The 22,124-nt window shown below is 45.0% G+C and overlaps 1 protein-coding gene across 1 annotated transcript in view; it reads left to right on the top strand.

The window, feature by feature from the left end:
• CELF6 (CUGBP Elav-like family member 6) overlaps nt 1-22,124 on the top strand; it is a 239,295-nt gene that overhangs the window by 179,682 nt on the left and 37,489 nt on the right. Inside the window, exons 6-10 of the mRNA XM_061595758.1 lie at nt 6,682-6,807; nt 8,717-8,796; nt 17,212-17,355; nt 18,677-18,812; nt 19,967-20,116. Coding sequence (XP_061451742.1) covers nt 6,682-6,807; nt 8,717-8,796; nt 17,212-17,355; nt 18,677-18,812; nt 19,967-20,116 — 636 coding nt within the window. The remainder of the gene's footprint in view (nt 1-6,681; nt 6,808-8,716; nt 8,797-17,211; nt 17,356-18,676; nt 18,813-19,966; nt 20,117-22,124) is intronic.

The following is a 22,124-nucleotide window of genomic DNA, read 5'->3' as shown; positions in this document are numbered from 1 at the left end:
CTGTTTCTTTGCTTAACATCTTTCTATCCCACCTTTCTACCCTACAGCAGGGCATCAGGGCGGCTCAGGATGCCATAATACACAGTAAATAAACACACGCACACAAAAGATTAAAATATACATAAAATACAGTTAACAATTCAAGGGGAGTGATGCTATAAGCTGTCAGGTGCTTGATCAGTAGGACTGCCACTTAGACCATCACCAAAAAAGAGGAAATGTATGTATGTATATGTGTGTGCAAATATTTATATATGGACAAAAGGGGATACTAAGACACTGATTTGCATAAAATTAGCATGCGTTAATTTACATTATACATGTAAATTTAGAAATGTCTTTGAATAGAAATTACTTTGAATAGAAATACATCTCATTGTAGTGGGGGAGCTGGAACAAGGTGGCCTGTGTGCCCGTTCAGCCTGCTATCCAGGGGTTTACTGATGATTAGCAGCTTCAAAGCCCATTCTATCTCTTCTTGTAGTTCTTTCTCTTTAAAAGAGACCAGACAGCTCTTCAAACAGAGGATGCCTTCAAACAAAGGACTGTCCTCTCTAAAGTGGGACACATGGCCACCAGTGCTGGCTGGTGGCTCCATGTCAGCGGGGCTGTAGAATCTGCTCCAGGTTTTAGTCCAAACTTTCAAGGAGCTGAAGCTCCTTGGACAGCTCCTTGAAGGTTCAGGTTAAAACGCAGAGTGGATTCCACTGCCCCACTGACATGGAGCCACCAGCCGCTTCTGATGGCCAATCTACTGAACAGATCTATTCACTCTATCATCCCTTGCATATTCTGTTGTTATTTTCAACTGACACCCTCAGCATTACATGGTGCAGCTGCCCTTAATATTCCATAAGTTCTGGAAGCTCACAGGCCCTTGTCTGGTTTAATTTTTCCCTTTTAACGCCTTTTCCTCCCAAATCAATGAATCCTGTGTGGCTCTGAGAGCTGCTAGCTAGCTAGCTGCTGGAGAATGGGGTAGCTGGCTGGAGAGAGGGCTGCATGCAAGACCCTAATCAATCTTCTGCACTTTACAGCAGGCCTGGGGAACCTTTGGCTTGCCAAATGTTGTTGGACTGTAACTCCCATAAGCTCCAGACAGCACAGCCAATGATTAGGGATGATGGGAGTTGTGGTCCATCAACATCAGGAAGGCCAAAGGTTCCCCAGCTCTGCTTTTTACAGCAGTGGCCAAAATCCGATACTTAAGCTGGCCACCACCATGTCAGGCTGGCTCGCAGAATCCAAAAATTGGGAGGCCAGCTGTGGAGGCTGGTGGCTCAGATATTAGTTTGGCAATGAATCTGCTCCAGGTTTGAGTCCAAACTTTCAAAGAGCTGTCCAAGGTGCTCCACATTTCCACATCAGTCTGCAATTTTCTTTTAAGTTCTCATGAAAATTCATCAGCAATTTTTTCTGCATTTTTATATGCAATTTTGCCTAATATACATATTTTTGCAAGCACTTTTCACTAATACAAGCATTTTAGCTATGTTAATTTCATTAATATATGCATCCTATGCACACTTGAGCCTAGCGTACACATTTTGGTACACTATTTGGCTGGAGAACTGCGTTGCAAAATTCAGAGAAGTGCGAGTGTTGAAGAATGACTGCGTTTTGGTTCACACATTGTTTTGGGGTGTGCAGATTTGATAGATTCCACTTTAAATGCAACTGGAACCAAATTTCTCCCCTGGCTCCCCTAGCACCACGTCAGCTAACCCTGCTTTCTTTCTTTATTTTTATGTATTATTAAATGTATATCCCCCCTTCCTCCGAAAAGGAGCCCAGGGCAGCAAACAACAATGCTGAAACAACAAAAACGTCTTTAAAACAATTCCAGTACAGATGCAGATTTATCCCACCTGCATCCTTTCCTTCCTGCCCATATCCCCTCCCTCTCTTCCCTCTGCCCCTATGCCTTAACTAGCATTTTGAATGGGGTCTGAAAGCAACATAGGCAGCCTATGAAACAGCAATAAGACTGAAGAGATGGCTTGCATCAAACCACACATAGGTAGATTCTGGCAAACCTCTGATGTCCTCCTCTCTCTCTCTCTCTCTCTCTCTCTGTGTGTGTGTGTGTGTGTGTCTGTCTGTCTGTCTGTCTGTCTGTCTGTCTCCACTTTCTTCCCTACTCCCTATGGCGCCTGTCTACAGACAAATATGCACGAGGATCGGTATTTTAAACCCAGTGATGTTTTATTCCCGGGGTTCAGTTGCTTGAGCTGGGTAAATAACAGTGTATTCAGAGAGAGATGTAGTTATTAAACACGACTCAGCTGGTGCCAGCCAAAGCTCCATGGGTCCCAAAGGGAACTGGGAAATAAATTACCCACTTACAAAATGTAATTGGTGAGGGATTAAAAATCAATAGACAGGCAAGAACAAGCAAGCTGCCTCAGCCGGGCTCAGTGGAACAGGATAAATCCCTTTGCAAGAGGATGACACTCTCTTTACCCAAAAAACAGCTCCTGAACCTGTTTGCCAGTGCATGTGCGGCCAGCTGCTACCCATTAGAGGGCTCCTGTGTCTTTCAAGAGATCAGTGGCGGAGAGGCATTTGGTAGGTGCAGTGTGCTGGGGCATGAGAAGAGATAGAAAGGCTAGCCATTTCCATCCCAGCCCCACAAGCCAGTGAGATGAAGTATTAGATTTAGAGGCAGGAACCCTCGACTCAAAGCCCAGCTCAGCAGTGAAATATCCCGATGGGTCTTGCGCTGCTCTCCCAGAGGAACAAATGAAATATACAGAAATTTGCCTCTAAGCCTCCTGGAAACAAAAATATCCAAGGCATAGGAGGCCACTTTGAGGCAAGAGCTTCTTGGTTTAGCTGACACAGTTGCATTGGCCTATTTCTGTCCCTGTTAAAAGGACAACCCCCTCTTTGGCTTTTAAAACCAAGCAGAACAGTCGTAAATACAAGAGAGAGGAAATGGAATACAGACTTCAGCAGGGCTTGGGAAAAGTCACCCTTGACTTGAGTATAAGAGCTGGCTTTAGGTGTGTGGGGGCTCTGAGCAAAGTGTCCTTCTGGTGAGCCTCACCCTCTGTCCGTGGGTCCAGGTGGGTTTACCTGGCGGCAGTGGCATCCGAGCGACAAGGCATCTCTGATTTCTCATAATGCTCCAGAGTGGAGCTATGTCAGTTGAACTTTGGGAAATTAAGGGGTGTCTGCATCCACCTTCCCCCTGGAGTGCTTGACCAGAAGAAAATAATCCAGGGAGGACAAGATAAGCATCAGCTGGAGACCGTACTGGGGCACTTAGACCCTGACAACTGCCCAAGGATGGCAGGTGCTGATGCCAGCCCTGAGGATAGTGATGTGCATGTCCCTATTTTTGTCCATGAAATCTCGGATGGTACGCTTAAAGGCCACATTCACACTGTACATTTATTCCACTATTATTCCACTTTAAACAGTCATGGTTTTCCCCAAAGAATTCTGGGAAGTGTAGCTTGTGAAGGGTGCTGATAGGTTTTAGGAAAGCCATATTCCCTTATAGGCTTGCAATTCCCAGAGTTCACTGGAAAGAAGGACTGACTGTTAAATCACTTAGGGAATTGTAGCTCTGTGAGGAGAACAGGGATCTCCTAGCATCTCTCAGCGTCCTTCACAAACTACACTTCCCAGGATGACTGTTTAAAGTGGAATAATAATGGAATAAATGTACAGTGTGAATGTGGCCAAAGTCTCTCCGTTAATCCGGAGACCATAGGAAGCTGCCTTATACTGGGTCAGACCATTGGTCCGTCTAGCTCATTACTGTCTACACAGACTGGCAGTGGCTCTCCAGGAGTTCAGATAGGGAGTCTCTCCCTGCCCTACCTGGAGATGTTGGGGATAGAACCTGGGATCTTCTGCATGCAAGGCAGATGCTCTTCCATTGATCTATGTCCCTTCTGTCCCATGATCAGTGTCTTTTTGTTCAGCAGAGCAGGAAGCGTTTGGCTTGGAGCAAGACTCCAGCTTCAGCCGGAACTGAGGCAGGACTGCTTGGCCTCTCCAAGGATGCACTTATGGTGAAGGAAGAAGTGTCAAGCATTGGCAGCTGGTGGTTCCATGTCAGTGGGGCAGCTTCAGCACCTTGGTCAGCTCCTTGAAAGTTCTGGCTTAAACCCAGAGCGGATTCCACTGCCCCACTGTCATGGCGCCACCAGCCGCCTCTGGTGTCAGGGAAATTTAAGCTAGGCCGAAGCCTACAATTCTATACAGGGACAGGTGCTGTTCTTTTTAATAGAGATAGTTTATGTTTAACTAGACAATATATGAGCCCTGGTCCCTTAACTAATTTTTCTTGTGTCTCAACTGACAAAGCCTCCGCCGTGTCCTGCTGTTATTTATTTATTTCCCAGACTGTGTGCTCTGACAGGCCACCTTATTTCTGTTGTCAAACGCCATTAGAGCCCAGCGCCGGTGCGAGGGCTGCAGAAGACAGATGCTAGCAATAATCATGAAGCCCTCATTATTTACCATCACTCCAGTGATGTTTAAGTTATTTATGGCCCTTGGGCAAGGTTGGCAACGGCAGGTTATTTGGGCAGTCAATCATAACCCTGAAACTGCTTGTTGCTTTACTTAACACTCTTTCTCTCTCTCCCTGTCTCTCTCTGCCTCTGTCATTGTCTCACTCATTCGATGATTTTCTGTATTTGCCACTGTTGCTCACCAATCCCTAAATGTACTCTGTCTTTCTCTACCTGTCCATTTGGGACCTCTCTCTCTCTCTCTCTCTCTCTCTCTCTCCCACTCAGTGTTGCAGCAAACTAAGGAAGTGAAATACTGCTAGACCCTAGTAATGGCTGTGCCTATAATTTGTTTTAAATTGTTTTTAAAATTGCTGTAACCAGCAGAGACTGTTGGCTCCAGTGTCAGTGGGGCAAGGAATCTGCTCTGGGTTTTAGTCCGAATTTTCCAGGAGCTCTCCAAGGCTGGAAAGTTTGGACTAAACCCCAGAGCGGATTCACTGCCCCATGACATCAGAGCCAACAGTCTCCACTGGCTGTAACCCGCCTAGGGATCTCAAGGCCAGGAAAGAAATAATAATAATAATAATAACAACAACAATGGTGGTGGTGGTATTTAGTGCTAGTCCTGCTCAGAGTAAACATATTATTATTATTATTATTAGCATTAGCATTTATTGCCTGCCCTTCAGCCAGAGGTCCAGATTACAACAACCTTAAAATACAGTGTTAAAAACAATTAAAAACAACCAGAATCCCAAAAGAGTTATCAGAGAAAGTTAATGTTATCACAGAAGCACAAAAAGTTAATGGATATAATTCATTTAGATTCATTAATTTCAGTGGGTCAACTCTGAGTAGAACCTAGTCGAATATAGCCCATAGTAGTTGTATGGTTGCATCCCAGTGCTAACCTTACTCAGAGTAGACCCATTAGAGTGAAAAAACATGACTACCTGAGGGTCATTTATGTCAATGGGTCTGCTCGTTCAACTAACTTTTATTCAGAGTAGACCCACTGAGATTAATGGGTCTGTTAGTGGAATACAACCCAATCATAATAATTCACCATTCAAGTGGTGCCTGCAATAAAATGTTGCAGCATGGAGTGCTCCAATTCTGGGTTCCAGCCAGCCAGCCTTGCCTTTTTCCAGGACACACTATTCCATTCCATTCCATTCCCCCCTGGTTGTCTATTCCCCCTCCCCACTCCAGCATACTTAACATTGTGTAGCCACCAAGCATACTCAGTGCTCATTGGGCTCTTTTAAGGTTCCCTTTAGGGGGTTTTGCCATTCTCTTTCGCTTTTTTGTACTTCTGCAAATCTTGGGATTCCCCCAAGGCTGCTGAGACTTCCCTCTTGTAGTTTTGGCGACATGAGGATTCACACCCAAGAATGTATATTATTATTGGCTCATACCAGGGATTTTTTTTTACCACAAGCAGTAAAACACCACAATATCTACTTCCATTTTTCATCTCTATGGACTCGCGTGGTCCTCAAAATGAACTAAGACACGTCCTCTTCTTCATATAAACAGCAAATACCAAAACAAAAAACCCACAGAGAATTACCATGTATTTTAAACACAATTAACAACTAAATAGAGCATCCTCTTTAGCATCAGAATAACCACTGCAATAGAAAGCCAAAGATATGCAAGGAAAAATCCATAGTAAATCTAGTATACACAATTGCTTGAAGGCTTCCCACAGGCATCAGGTTGGCCACTGTGAGAACAGGATGCTGGACTAAATGGCCTGATCCAGCAAGGCTCTTCTTATGGTTGCATGTACTGAGAAATATATCCCACTGAGTTCAATGCAACTAGTAAGTAAGGATGGTTAAGAACATTAGCCCAGCGATCTGAAACACACAGTGAAAGCCAGCAGCCTATCCAGTGAGCCCCTAACAAAGCTGTGAGAGGAAAGATTCAAGGAACCGCTCAGGCTTATAGTTGTCATATGCAGTGGCACCTGGTGGCTCCATGTCAGTGGGGCAGCAGCACCTCAGGCAGCTCCTTGAAAATTTGGTCTAAAACCAAGAGCGGATTCCACTGCCCCACTGGCATGGCGCCACCAGCCTCCACCAGCCATGGGCTGTCCCAGCCTGGACTGAAACCACCAAGCCAATAAAGCTGCATCCTGCCCTACTCATCGTGCACGGCTTTTCATTGCTCTTGCTAATGAGGAGTGGTTTGTTTTTAGAAGACAGGAAGCTCTTTGTGGGCATGCTGGGGAAGCAGCAGAGCGAGGACGACGTCCGGAGACTCTTTGAGCCCTTTGGCCAGATTGAAGAATGCACCATCCTCAGAGGCCCTGATGGAGCCAGTAAAGGTGAGAAACGAGCAGCGCTGGAGAACAGCTCAGCCAAACAGAAAAGAGCTGGCACTGCTCACTGGCCCCCTACTGTGGGGAAGCAGGCATAGCTCCTTGGTAGACCATCTGCTTTGCATGCAGAAGGTCCCAGGTTCAACCCCCAGCATTGCCAAGTAGGGCAGGGAGAGACTCCAGTCTAAAATCCTGGAGAGCTGCTCCCAGTCCGTGCAGACAATACTGAGCTAGATGGACCATTGGTCTGACTTGGTATAAGGCAGCTTACTATGTCCCTGTGCTCAAAGAGAATGGTGGGAGTTGGGCTCGGCTGGGATCAAGACCCCTCCTGTGATGGTGGCTACCTTGCTAGCATATCTCTGTCAGCTATTGCTTTGCACAGGAGTATCGGTGTAAGGGAAATAGTTCTGGATAATACATGGATATTGATGGGCAGCTATATCCTGTTCCCATCTGTGTCTGTGTGTCCGGGTCTAGCCTTCTGTTTCAGTGCATTTTCCCAATGCTGCTCTCCTGCCTCTTGATACTTGCTGGTAATATTCATCACTCCCTCTCAGCACCTCTTTGTCCCGATTTGTCATCTGTTCTTCTTATTGAGAGTTTTAAAACTGATATTAATGTTGCATTTTTACAGAGCTGTAACACTTTCCAGGACCTTATGGTAAAGGGAGGGTAAGCAATCTAAATAATTATTATTATTTGGATTCAGCAAGACCAACAATGGCAACAATTACGCTGATTTAAAGGCTGTACTCCTAGGCATGTACACCTGGGGCTAAGCCCCACTAAGCATAGTGGGACTTTCTTCTGAGTAAATACGCATAGGATTGAGCTGCAAAATGACAAAATACATGCCCAGTGTTGTCAATTGGGAATGCCCACTTTTAGTAGTTTTAGTTTATTATGGATATTGCTGTTGTATTGTTTTGTGCTTTTAGTGTTTGCACATTTCCATTGCTGTAAGACGCCTTGAATCTTTCTTAGAAAATAGTGCCTACCCTCAATTTAATAAATCTAAACCTAAACTTTTGTGACCCTACAACACAAACACAGGAGCAGCAACCTGTTTCTGTATTTTTTATGGGCAAACCTAGCAATTTAAACATGCACGCACCATTCACAATTGACAGCGCTGTGCTTGTATTTTGCTGGTGAAACCTGGGGTGTTATTCTACCCGGGTTTTTTTTGTTTGTTTTTTTAAGTGAAATGGGGAATTGCCATAAATCTTTTTCTGGCAAAGGGTTCTTTAAAACATGTCCAGGTAAGCAATGAAAGTTGACACTACCTGTGCGAATTAAGTTGCTTTATTTAGCTAGCAGCAGCACTACATAGACTTGACTCTGCAGAGCAGATAATGCTTCATAATTCAGCTACAAAGAGACTCCCTTCTCTAAGGCCATGCAGTCCTCCTGCCCGATTCCTTAGTGGTGGTACATGGAATAACGTTGGTCTCAACGGTGGCATATGGAGTCTTTCCTAACAATGGATTGTCAGCTTCTGTTACACCCATTGAGCATTCCCACCTCCCAGGGGCTGCCCCCATGTGCAGCAAATCAGGTTTAATGCATGTGCGATCCTTCTGATAGCCAGCTGTTGTATGAGTCAGCCTATTCCCATGCATTTATTAAGCAGTTTTAGACCCATATCTAGTCTTCAGATAGGGCATAAAAGGGACAATTGCTGGATTCCAAAAATCTCCAAACAATACAATCTCACTTGACAATAGAAATGGTTCTTCGATAAAGGGCATGAATTGCCTAGCCGGGGGGGGGGAGGCTTAATGAGTCAGCCTTCTGACTACCACTTGTATTACCACACCTTGACTGATGCAAAGATAGAGATTCAACAAGCCACTCTTCCTTATTTTCAGATGTGCTTCTGAGCTGACCATTGGTCCTTCTTTCCCCACAGGATGTGCCTTTGTCAAATACGGGAGTCATGCAGAGGCCCAAGCCGCTATCAGTAGTCTCCACGGCAGCCAGACCATGCCGGTAAGTGCTAGGCAAAAGCTCAAATCACCATGAGAAATTGGATTAGGTGCACTAAGTCTAACTCAAAGGCATCCATACCATTGCTCTCGTGTTTAAACCTCTACTGCCCTGATGTCTCTTGTGAGGAGAAGTTTGCTGCATCTCTGTACCATAAAGCATCTCAGATACTGTCAGGGAAATCCAAGGCATGGCTCATAGAGAGAACAGATTAGGGATGCTTGAGGAATTTGATGTTTGTGAATATTGATAAAAACTGGCCTGATGCACACATCCCGAACTATCTTGCAAACTGGAACATAGTTACTGGCTTTTGTGCTTCCTTGATGCAATTTTCAGCTGAGATAGATGGATAGATAGATATCAAAATGTTTTTTGACATTTTGGGAGAAAATACATAGTTTGTGAGAAAATGCATGAAATAACATGTTTAAATGTTATCTAAATATGCAATTTTATGCAGATTTTTAGGGAAAAGTATCTGCAGATGAATGCAGAAACTGGACGGCTTAATGGGTGAGCATGCAAAGGTGACATGGACTGGACACAATTTGATTCACCCATCCTAAGAACAGACCTTCACTTAGAGACCTACCCCTTAGGACAGGGACAGGGAACCTGTAGCCCTCCAGATATTGTTGGACTACAACTTCTATCATCCCCGATAATTGGCATTGCTGGCTGAAGCTGATGAGAGTCCAACATCTGGAAGGCCACACCTTGTCCTGCATTAGGATTACCAGATTGCAACTCACACCTTCCTGTGGCTTTGAAAGTCCCAAAGCAGTGATAGTGTATCTAGCCATGGGATGTCCTGCCCTGCTCCTTCAGCAGCCCTTCCTCCCTGCCACCTTCCTTCCTATTACCTTCTTCCCTGTCTGCTGTGCAACAAAAGCAAGACTGTCCAAAAGCACAGGTGCATGAGGAGGGTGGATGAAGCAACTGGCAGAGCAACAGAGAATGAGCCCAGTCATCTCTAGCTGCTCTGTAACTTATAAAAGTAGCGGCACAGTGCTCAGCTCGGTGCTTGGTGACTCTGTCAGCTTCACAGTGCCAAAGGGCAGGATAAGGGTGAAAAGGTTCATAAGGAAATAGGGAAGATTCAAATGGGCCAATCAGGGTCAGGATAGTCAGGGAGCATAGTTTGATGAAGTGGGAGCAGCTGCTTTGCATGCCGAAGGTCCCGGGTTGGAGCCTTAGCATCCCCGTGTAATAACATGACTGCAGAGGTGGGGAACCTTTTCCAGCCTGAGAACCACATTCCCTCAAGGGGATCCTTCTAGGGGCTCCATTGGCGTGGCCAGAGGCAACAGTGGGTAGTGCAATGGCGGTGACCCTTACTTTTGTACAGGAGGCTACATTCCAGCCATGCAAAAGTCAGAGCTTTCTGCAAAACCACAGGTACATGCACACACCCCTTTTCACCCTCAAATCAGGCAAGCGAGAGACATTATCCAGTGCAAGGAAGCCTTCCAGCTGGCTAAAACACTTGAGGAGGCCAAGGAGCTGACCTGCTGAGGGGTGTGGACTGGGGAGAGCCCTAAAGGGCAGGCAGAGGCCTAGAAGGCTACATTTGGCTCCCAGGCTTGAGTTTCCCCACTTCTGCTTTTTCAGATCACTACCTCCCCTGCCCCTCCTGGGCCACGTTTGACAGGTGGGTGAGGGCGCCCATCTGCCACTCCCCTGACATCACAGTGATGTCAGATGACCCTTTTCTTTTTTTTACTCTGCATGGGACTTGCTGAGCCCCTTGTGAAGTGCTCTGCAGGACCCGACAGTCTTGCGGAGGGCTGCATAAGGGGCTGTGCGAGACCCGAGGATCAGTTGATTATCAGGTCTTGCAGACCTCCTTTCGGCTGAGCCGGATCAGAAGGGCGGTTTACAGGCATGCAACGCGCTGTCCGCAGGGCTTTGCAAGACCTGACTAGCAGCTGATCCTCGGGGTCTTGTGCAGCAACCTTCCGGGGGCCACATGCCAAGGGTGGGTAGGGCCAGAGCCAAAACCGAGTGGAGCATTGAGTATAAATCTTACCTTTGTACAATCAGCTACTTTCTACACACACTCATGCATCCTTCTCCATCGTTCACCCAGGCAAAGAAAAGGCTTTATCAGTTCAAGGAGACATTCTACCCAGGCAAGAACACAAGGAGGGAAAAATTGGCTAGGGGGTGTGGCCTTCGGAGAGTCCTGAGGGCCAGACAGCGAGGCCTGAAGGGCCACATTCAGCCTCTGGGCCCGAGGTTCCCCATCTGTGATGTAAACAATCTCAAAGACGGTTTCCAAAATGTTTGCAGTGCCTTATGAAACTACCATTTTCTTTCATTTTTTTTAAAGATTGCCTACAAAAGCAATCTCCGGAGGCACTAACAGCCACATAGAAATGGGCAGCCCCGCAGAGCAAGGCCCCCACCCCTTCCCAAGATAGTCTTTTCTCCTTAATCCAATCACCGGCTAATTTATCCTCTCTTTGATTGGATCAGAATCTCGGGGATCAAATCTCTTGTTGTAAAAATAACACAGGGTCCATCGTTTATTCTGATCAGCCGCTGGGCTCTCTAGGCGGGTGTTAGGGGGTAATTCAATCACTGGCTTGAGAAAGCTGCCATTTAATTAACAATGAAGGTCACAGTTCTAAATGAGCGCAAGAGAAAGGGGGAAAGAGCCCAGGGAACCAGCCGTGATTATGAAAGAGGTCTGCATTGATCAGAGATTGCTCCTGGCAGGAAGGCTGTGTAGTCGATGAACTTTGATCTGGCGTAGCTGGTTGGAACTGCACTGACTTGGGGCGGGGGGGGGGAGGGACACACACTCCCGGTTGTATGTGCTAATCACAATTATCTCACTCAGCTGAAATCAAAGGGATGGGATAAGCGCTCAGAGGAGCAGAGGCTTTGCTTTCCCAGAATCTCCTCACGTCTTTCTAAGGTGACTGGGGTTAAAGAAACACATTTTTGTGGATTCAAAATCCAAGTGTTATATCCATCCCACCTCAAAAACTTTTCAGGCGGGGCTCCTTTCTCATTGAAAGAAAGGACGCATCCTCGCCATTCATTTAAAGCACAGTAATGACTTTGCCCCAAAGAATCCTGGGAACTGTGGGTGGTATTCAATGCAATTTCTACTCAGAGTAGACCTGTTGAAGCTAACAGACATGACTAACTTCATTAATTTCAATGTGTCTGCTCTGAGTGGGACTTATTTGAATACAAACCCATAAGTTGTTAAGGGAGCTGGGAATTGTAGCTCTGTGAGGGGTCTCAGCTCTCAGCACTCTTAACAAATCACAGTTCCCAGGATTGTTAGGGTAAGCCATGATAGCTGGAGTGGTATAAGGGTGCTTTCAATGTATGGCATGGCTGAGTCCAAAGTAGACTGTATTGCTTAGAAGCAGAAATAGGCCGTGCTCATTATTATTTTATTTATTAAAAATTATGCCACTTAATATAACAAAAATGTGGGTTATACTCAACTAAGCTCTACTCAGAGGAGACCCACTGAAATTAATAGACCCCAATTAGTTAATTCCAATGGGTTTACTCTTGAGGAGAACTAACATGAGATACAACTCTTTACATCACTGGTCCTTAACCTTTTTGGGGTCACAGACCCCTCTGAGAATCCGATGGAAGTTGTGGGCCCCCATAAATAAATAAATACTTTTTTTTGCACCGAAGAGCTTTCTTTCTTTCTTTCTTTCTTTCTTTCTTTCTTTCTTTCTTTCTTTCTTTCTTTGCACCCAGTTCACAGACGCCCTGAAGCCCATCCATGGGCTTCCTTGTATGTTATTATCACGTTGTTGTTGTTGTTATGTGCCTTCAAGTCAATTACGACTTATGGCGACCCTATGAATCAGCGACCTCCAAGAGCATCTGTCATGAACCACCCTGTTCAGATCTTGTAAGTTCAGGTCTGTAGCTTCCTTTATGGAATCAATCCATCTCTTGTTTGGCCTTCCTCTTTTTCTACTCCCTTCTGTTTTTCCCAGCATTATTGTCTTTTCTAGTGAATCATGTCTTCTCATGATGTGTCCAAAGTATGATAACCTCAGTTTCATCATTTTAGCTTCTAATGACAGTTCTGGTTTAATTTGTTCTAACACCCAATTATTTGTCTTTTTCGCAGTCCATGGTATGCGCAAAGCTCTCCTCCAGCACCACATTTCAAATGAGTTGATTTTTCTCTTATCCTCCTTTTTCACTGTCCAACTTTCATATCCATACATAGAGATCGGGAATACCATGGTCTGAATGATCCTGACTTTGGTGTTCAGTGATACATCTTTGCATTTTCGGACCTTTTCTAGTTCTCTCACAGCTGCCCTCCCCAGTCCTAGCCTTCTTCTGATTTCTTGACTATTGTCTCCATTTTGCTTAATGACTGTGCCGAGGTATTGATAATCCTTGACAAGTTCAATGTCCTCATTGTCAACTGTAAAGTTACATAAATCTTCTGTTGTCATTACTTTAGTCTTTTTCCCGTTCAGCTGTAGTTCTGCTTTTGTGCTTTCCTCTTGAACTTTCATCAGCATTCGTTTCAAATCATTACTGGTTTCTGCTAAGAGTATGGTATCGTCTGCATATCTTTAATTATTGATGTTTCTCCCTCCCATTTTCACACCTCCTTCATCTTGGTCCAATCCCGCTTTCCGTATGATATGTTCTGCATACAGATTAAACAAATAGGGTGATAAAATACACCCCTGTCTCACATCCTTTCCGATGGGGAACCAATCGGTTTCTCCATATTCTGTCCTTACAGTAGCCTCTTGTCCAGAGTATAGGTTGCGCATCAGGACAATCAGATGCTGTGGCACCCCCATTTCTTTTAGAGCATTCCATAGTTTTTCATGATCTACACAGTCAAAGGCTTTGCTGTAATCTATAAAGCACAGGGTGATTTTCTTCTGAAATTCCTTGCTCCATTCCATTATCCAACATATGTTTGTGATATGATCTCTGGTGCCTCTTCCCTGTCTAAATCCAGCTTGGATGTCTGGCATTTCTCGCTCCATATATGGTAAGAGCCTTTGTTGTAGAATCTTGAGCATTACTTTACTTGCATGGGATATTAAGGCAATAGTTTGATAATTACTGCATTCTCTGGGATCCTCTTTCTTTGGAAGTGGGATGTATATTGAATGCTTCCAGTCTGCGGGCCATTGTTTAGTTTTCCATATTTCTTGACAAATGTTTGTCAAAATTTGGACAGATTCAGTCTCAGTAGCTTGTAGCAACTCTATTGGTATGCCATCTGTTCCTGGTAATTTGTTTCTTCCAAGAATTTTAAGAGCAGCTTTCACCTCACATTCTAAAATTTCTGGTTCTTCATCATATGGTTCCTCCATGAATGAATCTGTCATCCTTGCATCTCTTTTATAGAGTTCTTCAGTGTATTGCTTCCATCTTCCTTTTATTTCATCTCGGTCAGTCAGTGTGTTCACCTGTTGAGTATTCAACATCCCTACTCGTGGTTTAAATTTTCCTTTCATTTCTCTAATCTTTTGGAATAGGGCTCTTGTCCTTCCCATTTTGTTGTCCTTTTCTATTTCTATACAACTATTGTAATAGTTTTCTTTGTCCCTACGTACTAGTCGTTGTATATTTGCATTTAGGGTTATGACCGTGTTTCTATCTCCTTTTGCTTTTGCTTTCCTTCTCTCTTTAACCATTTTAAGAGTTTCTTCAGTCATCCATTGAGGTCTTTCTCTCTTTTTAACAAGAGGTATTGTCTTTTTGCATTCTTCCCTGATAATGTCCCTGACTTCAGTCCATAGTTCTTCTGGTTCTCTGTCAACTAAGTTTAAAGCCTCAAACCTGTTCCTTATTTGATCTTTATATTCTTCTGGGATGTTATTTAAATTGTATTTTGGCATTATGAGTGCTTTGTTGTTCTTCTTTAGCTTTACTCTGATTTTCGATACAATCAGTTCATGATCTGTACCGCAGTCTGCTCCTGGTCTTGTTTTTGCAGAAAGTATGGAACTTCTCCATCTTCTATTGCCAATTATATAATCAATTTGATTCCTGTATTGACCATCTGGTGATGTCCATGTGTACAGTCGTCTTATTGGTTGCTCAAAAAATGTGTTTGCAAGAAACAAATTATTGGCTTCACAGAATTCAATAAGTCTTTCTCCTGCTTCATTTCTGTCTCCTAAGCCCCATCTCCCCACAATTCCTAGTTCTTCTCTGTTCCCTACTTTTGCATTCCAGTCCCCCATGATTATCATCATATCTTGTTTTGGTGTGTGATCAATTTCCTCCTGTACTTCTGCATAAAATCTCTCCAATTCTTCTTCTTCTACGTTTGACGTTGGAGCGTAGACTTGGATGATGATGTTAATAAGTTTCCCGTTTAATCTCATTGATATCACTTGCTCAGACCTTGCGTTGTAGCTCCTAATTGCTTTTGCTACATCACTTCTCACTATTAAAGCAACCCCGTTTCTTCTTGATTTCTCGTTTCCTGCATAAAATATTTTGTAGTTGCTTGATTGAAAATGTCCACTTCCTGTCCATTTTAATACACTCACACCAAGTATTGTAATGTTGATACGCTCCATTTCTTGCTTGACAATTTCTAACTTTCCCTGGTTCATGCTTCTCACATTCCATGTTCCTATTGTGTGCGTCGTACAACTCCGGACTTTCCGTTCGCATCTGTGCGCATCAGCCTCTGTGCTTCCTTTCGGCTTTGACCCAGCTGCGTCATTAGTCACAGCGCTACTCATACTTGTCCTTTTTTCTTCCCCAGTGGCTCGGTGAGTGCCTTCTGACCTGGGGGGTCTCATCTTCCAGCACTATCTCGTGTTGCATTTTGGATACTCTGTTCATAGGGTTTTTGTGGTAAAAGGTATTCAGAGGTGGTTTACCATTGCCTTCCTCTGAGTTTGGATACATCTTAGTCTGGTGTCTCAGCTTTGACCATTCCACCATAGGTGCCCCTGCTAGGAGTCTAGCCTCTTGGTCTAGACTCCTGACAGCATTGCTCTCAGCTTCTTCCACACTCTCAAACCCCCTCACCACGGTAAGGTGTGCAAGAGGGTTTATTATCACTAACAGATGCGTTTTATGCACACTTTACCCTAGCATATGCATTTCTGTACACATTGTTTAGTTGAAGAACTGCATCGCAAAATTCGGAGAAGTATGAATTTTGAAGGGTAACTGTTTCAGTTTGTGTATTGGTTCGGGAAGTATGAATTAGACAATTCCTCGTTGAAATGCAAACAAAATAAAAAAATCCCCCCCCATGCCTAGTTGTAGTCATCTGGTAGGCTTATAATATTATGCTTGACGTGGAAAACATTTTCTCCCTGTTTCAAAAAACAGCTAGAACTTTAGGGGGAGGGGGGTGTCATTCAATGAAATGTATTGGCAGGAGATCCAGGTCAGACAAAAGACAGGAAGCCTTTATACAACAAATAATTCTATGGTGGGAATTGTTGCCACAAGATGCAGTGACAGCCATTTAGATGACTTTTAAAAGGGATTAGGCCAGTTCATGGAGGTGGGCAATTAGCTGTGATGTGTCAATGAAACTTCCATGTTTCTGTCAGGCAACACCACAAGGAAGGACTGCAGCTTAGCAGAAGAGCATCTGCTTTGCATGCAGAAGGTTCCATCCCCAGAATCTCCAGGTAGGATTGGGAGAGACTCCCAGCCTGAAACCATGGAAAGCTGCTGCCCATCAGTGTAGACAATACTGGCCTAGAAGGATTACTGGCCCGATTCAGTATACGACAGATTCCTATGTCCCTGTAGATGTCCTGCTTTTGGGTTTCTTGGAAGCATCTGGCTGGCCACTGTGAGAATCAGGATGCTGAAGCAGATGAAACATTGGTCTGATCCAGCAGGACTCTTTTTAGTTCAGAGCACTGAGAGTTGTTAGGAGACTGTTATTCCCCTCACAGAGCTGCAGTTCCCAGAATTCCCTGGGAAGAGGGATCGACTGTTAAACCACTCTGGGAATTGTAGCTCTGTGAGGGGAACTGGTGTCGCTTAACAACTCTCAACACCCTTCACACACTACAGTTCCCACAGTTCCTTGGGGGCAGCCATTACTGTTTAAAGTGGTATAACACTGCTTTAAATGACCAGTGCAGATGTGGCCATAGTCCAAGCTAATTAACTATGTCACTATATGCCGATCTCTCAATGGATCCCACTCAAACCTCTTTCTCAACGCACCTGTTTGGTTAGCCTGAAACCTGCCTGTCTCTCCAGCAAAAACAAAAACAAAATAATGATGATGATGTGCCCTAGTTGTTATTCCTATGCCATCATCATCGGGATTGATTGTCCTTGCCGGGGGCATGTGAGGTACGCGCCAGCTGCCACCGCCTCATGCGGAGGCCATGGATACACTCTGCCCCACTCTCTCTGTTTCTGCCTTTGTCTCTCTCTCCCCGCTGCTAGGGAGCGTCGTCCAGCCTGGTGGTGAAGTTTGCTGACACAGACAAGGAGAGGACCCTTCGGCGGATGCATCAGATGGCAGGACAGCTGGGGATCTTTAATCCAATGACGATCCAGTTTGGGGCCTACGGGGCATATACGCAAGCGGTAGGGGATACTGCCTGGCTAGACTGCAATCTGCTCCTACACACACACATCGCATTAAGGTGGAAGCATACATACCTGGACAGGCCAGAGAGGGCTAGCATGGCGGCAGGTGGGTGGAGAGCTCACCTTGGATGGAAGAGAAGGCTTCCAAGGATGGCAAACCTGTGGATGATGTTGCAAGACTGCGAGGCGTGATTTCAGCACAGGTCTTCTTATAGACAGCCTTCCCCAAGCTGGTGCCTACTAGATGTTTTGGACTGCAACTCCTATCAGCCCCAGCCAGTGTGGACGATGGGAGTTGCAGTCCAAAACATCATCTGGAGGGCACCTTCTTGGGAAAGGTTGTTTTTTCAATCAATGGGAAGACAGAGAGTGTCTGCCAGGAACAAATGTCTTGCTGAGTCTTGTGTAAGGTGAAAGACTGGCTGGAGTTGAAGAGAATAGAAGTATGGAGCTAGTACAGGAGGAAGAGATGGGTAAAGTGTCAACAACTAGAGGAGATGATGCTGGTTCTTTGCCCTGGCAACCATCCCCATGGATTAGAAACTGCTGCCGCGTACAATTAGAGGCAAACAACCTGGTTCTTTTTTTTAAAAAAATGCTTCTTCACATAGTGCATAGCTAAATGATGGAATTTGCTCCCACAAGATGCAGTGATGGCCACCAACATGGAATAGCTTTAAAAGAGGATCAGACAAATTCATGGAGGATATGGCTACCAATGGCGGCATACTACCTCCACTGCCAGAGGCATTATACCTCCGGGAAGCGCATGTGAGTAGAGAGCTGTTGCCCTCAGGTCCTGCTTGCAGGCTTCCCATGGGCATCTGGTGGGCCACTGTGACAACAGGAGGCTGGACTGGAACAGCCCTTGGCCTGCCCTAGCAGGGTTCTTATCATGTTCTTATGGTCCAAGCAGGTAGATGAGGATCCCAGGGTCCAAACGCTGACAGTGAGGTCTATGACAGGCTTCTGGTCAGGTTCTAGAGCAAGCAGCCAGGTGTCTAGGCTACCTCCTTCTCTTACTCTGGAAGCAACAGGTTGAGGAAAGCTGGTGTAGACCGCACAGAGCTAGATAAGACTAATGATCTGGCTCATTACCAGACATCTTCCTAGGTTGTCATGCCAACAGCTGGAAAATGCTCTTTGATAACAAAGGCAAAACTAACTTGCACCCTCTTCCTCCTCCCCTTCTCCCTCCTCTGTGTCTTCTGCTTCCTATTCTTGGTTGCTCCTTCTCTCCCAACCCCACCCCTTGCTTATTCCATTTCGATTCCTTCTCTCTCCCCACGTCTTTCTTTCTTTCCTTAAGATAATGCAGCAGCAGGCAGCACTGATGGCTGCAGCACAAGGAACTTGCCTCAACCCCATGGCGGCCATTGCGGCGGCCCAGATGCAGCAGATGGCTGCCTTCAATGTCAGCGGGTTGGTCGCTGCTCCCATGACACCCTCATCAGGTATTTCTCACTTGCTGGTCTTTGGATGCTCAAGAGGCTGTACTGCAGGGATGGGGAAGCTGTGGCCCTCCAGATGTTGTTGGACACCAATTCCCATCTGCCCCAGCCATCAATGGATGATGGGAGTTGTAGTTCAGCAACATCTGGAGAGCCACACATTAGCCACCCCTGCTACACTAGGACAAATACTTCCCAGCTTGGGGAAAATTTACATAGAGTCTCTTTTGGTGGTGGCATCAGTCTCTGGAAGGTTCTCCCCAAGGTGGCTTGCCGAGTGCCTACTTTGCTGTTCTTTCAGCTTCAGGCAACAACCTTTTTATTTCCCCAGGCCATTTAGCATCATTTGAACCAGTTTTTAATGTTCTTTCAAAGTTCTGTTTCTCCAACTTTGAGAATCTTGCGGGGAAAAGAGGGGCTGAAAATGGTTCAGAGTTTGGGGGTTGAAATCTTCCAAGGCATTGGGGCTTACCAGGATATATTCTCTCTCTTTTTTTGTTTCTTTTTATCTGTTTATTTGTTTGTTGTCACTTGCAAGCACCAGCATTCCTTCACCATCTCCCCCCTCCCCAATAATGCACTCATTCCAGGGGCATTGCTGTATGTCGGGAGATGGCTCTACCATAGGAGCAGTATCGCTATTTGCAAGAGGCAATCAGGCAAAAATACCTCCAGTCCTGGAGAAATTGCCAAAATGGTCCTTCTACATTCACCACCTGAGAAAGGGCAGCAAATGTCACTGAAAGCTTTTGATCAGTTGAGCTTCTGAGTGGTATTCAATGCTAGTCCTACTCAAAGTAGACCTATTGAGACAAAACTAACTTAGGTTCATTCATGTCAATGGATCTGCTCCAAGTAGGACTTAGTTGGGATGTATTATAATCTTTTACACAAATGAACAAAAGATTTGGCTTTGCAGAGGAGTTTTGTGTTTTGGGGCCAGGGTGACAATGACCAAGACTCACTCTTTCTCAATGCCTGCAGAGCAGCCCAGATGAGGAAGTACTGTAGATTAATTTTTCATAGGCTGGTTTGAGCCATCCAGAGTCCTACCCACTCTGAACCCTAACCCAACCTCTGCCTTTGAGAAACAGACCGCCAATATCAAATCCGTCTCTAATTCGTCTGTTTTGCCTCATCTGCTTGGTGGTTCACAGGTACAAGCACACCTCCAGGGATCAGCACAGCCCCTGTCCCCAGCATAGCCACACCCATCGGGGTAAATGGATTCAGCCCTCTCCCACCACAGACCAATGGGCAGCCAGCATCAGAAACTATTTATACCAATGGAATCCATCCATACCCAGGTAGGTTTGGGACAAAGGAAAAGAGGTGGGAAAGAACTGGGCATGTTTAGCCTTGAGAAAAGAAGACTGAGGGGAGATATGATAGCATTCTTCAAGCACTTGAAAGGTTGTCACACATAGGAGGGCCAGGATCTCTTCTTGATTATCCTAGAGTGCAGGACACAGAATAATGGGCTCAAGTTACAGGAAGCCACATTTCGACTGAACATCAGGAAAAACTTCCTAACTGTTAGAGTGGTACAACAATAGAACTAATGACCTAGGGAGGTGGTGGGCTCTCCAGCTCTGGAGGCATTCAGGAGGCAGCTGAACAGCCACCTGTCAGGTATGCTTTAACTTAGATTCCTGAGTTGAGCCAGGGGTTGGACTCGCTCTATGACTCTATGATTCTCTGAAATAATGGATGTCCTGTTCAAGCTCCCTGCCATTGGCTCCAAGAGAAGAAGAGAAGAGGCCCTTTGAGGCCCTGGGAGAACTAAATGCCCTGCAGGCAGACAATATGGAGCAAACAGGAATTTCATCCTTGCCTCTCAGGTATAATTATGCCCCGATGATGATGATGATGATACATATGTGTTTCTAAAGCTTTGGGAAAGTGTGCATCATTAAAAAAAAATAAATGCTGCTTTCTCCCTTCCATAGCCCAGTCTTGTAAATAAGCCCACCAAAGTTACTAGCCTGCCATTTTTTATTAGCTTGCTGCAAGGTTAGTCTCCTGTGTTTCCATGCTGGAAACTAATTTTAAAAAATGCCTCCTACCAAACAAGCTGATGGAAAAGGGACAGATAGAGATGGAGCGGAGATCTGATTCAGTTTTATTATTATTATTATTATTATCAACAACAGCAGCAGCAGCAGCAGCAACAACAACAACAATAATAATAAATATATCCAGACCTTCCTTCCAAAGAAGCCCAGGGCAGCAAACATATCAAGAAATTTAGCAACAATTAAAAAGAAAAGCATTTTAAAAACAGTTACAAATATTCTAAAACACAATTACAGTCAGAAACATTCTGTATAGTTCACATATATTGGCAAGTCTACCCCATCTGCACTTCCCAAAACAATATGCAAGCCAAACCATAGCCATCCTTCAAAATTCGCACCTCTCCAAATTTTGCAATGCAGTTCTCCAGGCAGGTATTGTGTACAAAAATGCACATACTAGGGTAAAGTGTGCATAACAATGCATGTATTAGTGAGAGTAGCAAACAAAATGCATTATATAAGAGACATTTGTTTTGCAAAAATGTATATATTATGCAACATTGCCTACAAAAATGTGTATATGAGGAAAAATGTGATAAAAATTTCATAAGGACATTTTTTTTTAAAAAAAATCACTAACTGAGGTGGAAGTGTGGAGAACTGAACTTGAAAGAGTAGAAAAATGAGAAATGGAGAGAAACCCTAATCGACAGATTCATCTATCCGTAGGGACAGAGCTGAGGGACAGAGTCTCTGCCTCTCCAGCCAGTGCAGAAACCAAAAGAACTGATGGAGGAAAAATGGAGAGATCCTCCTATCTTCCACTGTTCCACTCACTCCTTTGGATGGAATCCTATGCACTTGCCTGCCTGGAATTTCTGCTGTACTGTGGCTACCAAGCAGGTTATTACATGCAAGGCTGCCTTAGTCTCTAAGCCAGTTTCGCAGTCAGTGTCAATCACAAACATACATCACCCAATCCTCCGTTGTTGTCTGCAAGTCTTTGGCTGCCACTCAGACTGACTGTTGAGCAATGGATACCTCTTGCATCCTCCATGTCTTCCTTACAGCTCAACCCTTCGCCACTGTAATTGCCTTTGGGCGGCCTTCCCCAACCTAGTGCTCTCCAACTGGTATTGAACAACAATTCCCAGCCAGCATGGCCAGGGGGCAGAAGTGATGGGAGTTGGAGTTCAGCAACATCTGGTGGGCACCAGGTTGGGGAAGGCCTCTATAGGGAATGTTGCCTCAAGGAGCTGTGCTGCATCTGCAGCCTGCAAGTTCTCTCCATTGCTTA

The sequence above is a fragment of the Rhineura floridana genome, chromosome 14 (assembly GCF_030035675.1).
Source record: "Rhineura floridana isolate rRhiFlo1 chromosome 14, rRhiFlo1.hap2, whole genome shotgun sequence".
In the NCBI taxonomy this organism is placed as follows: domain Eukaryota; kingdom Metazoa; phylum Chordata; class Lepidosauria; order Squamata; family Rhineuridae; genus Rhineura; species Rhineura floridana.
This window is presented reverse-complemented; position numbering and strand designations above follow the sequence as displayed.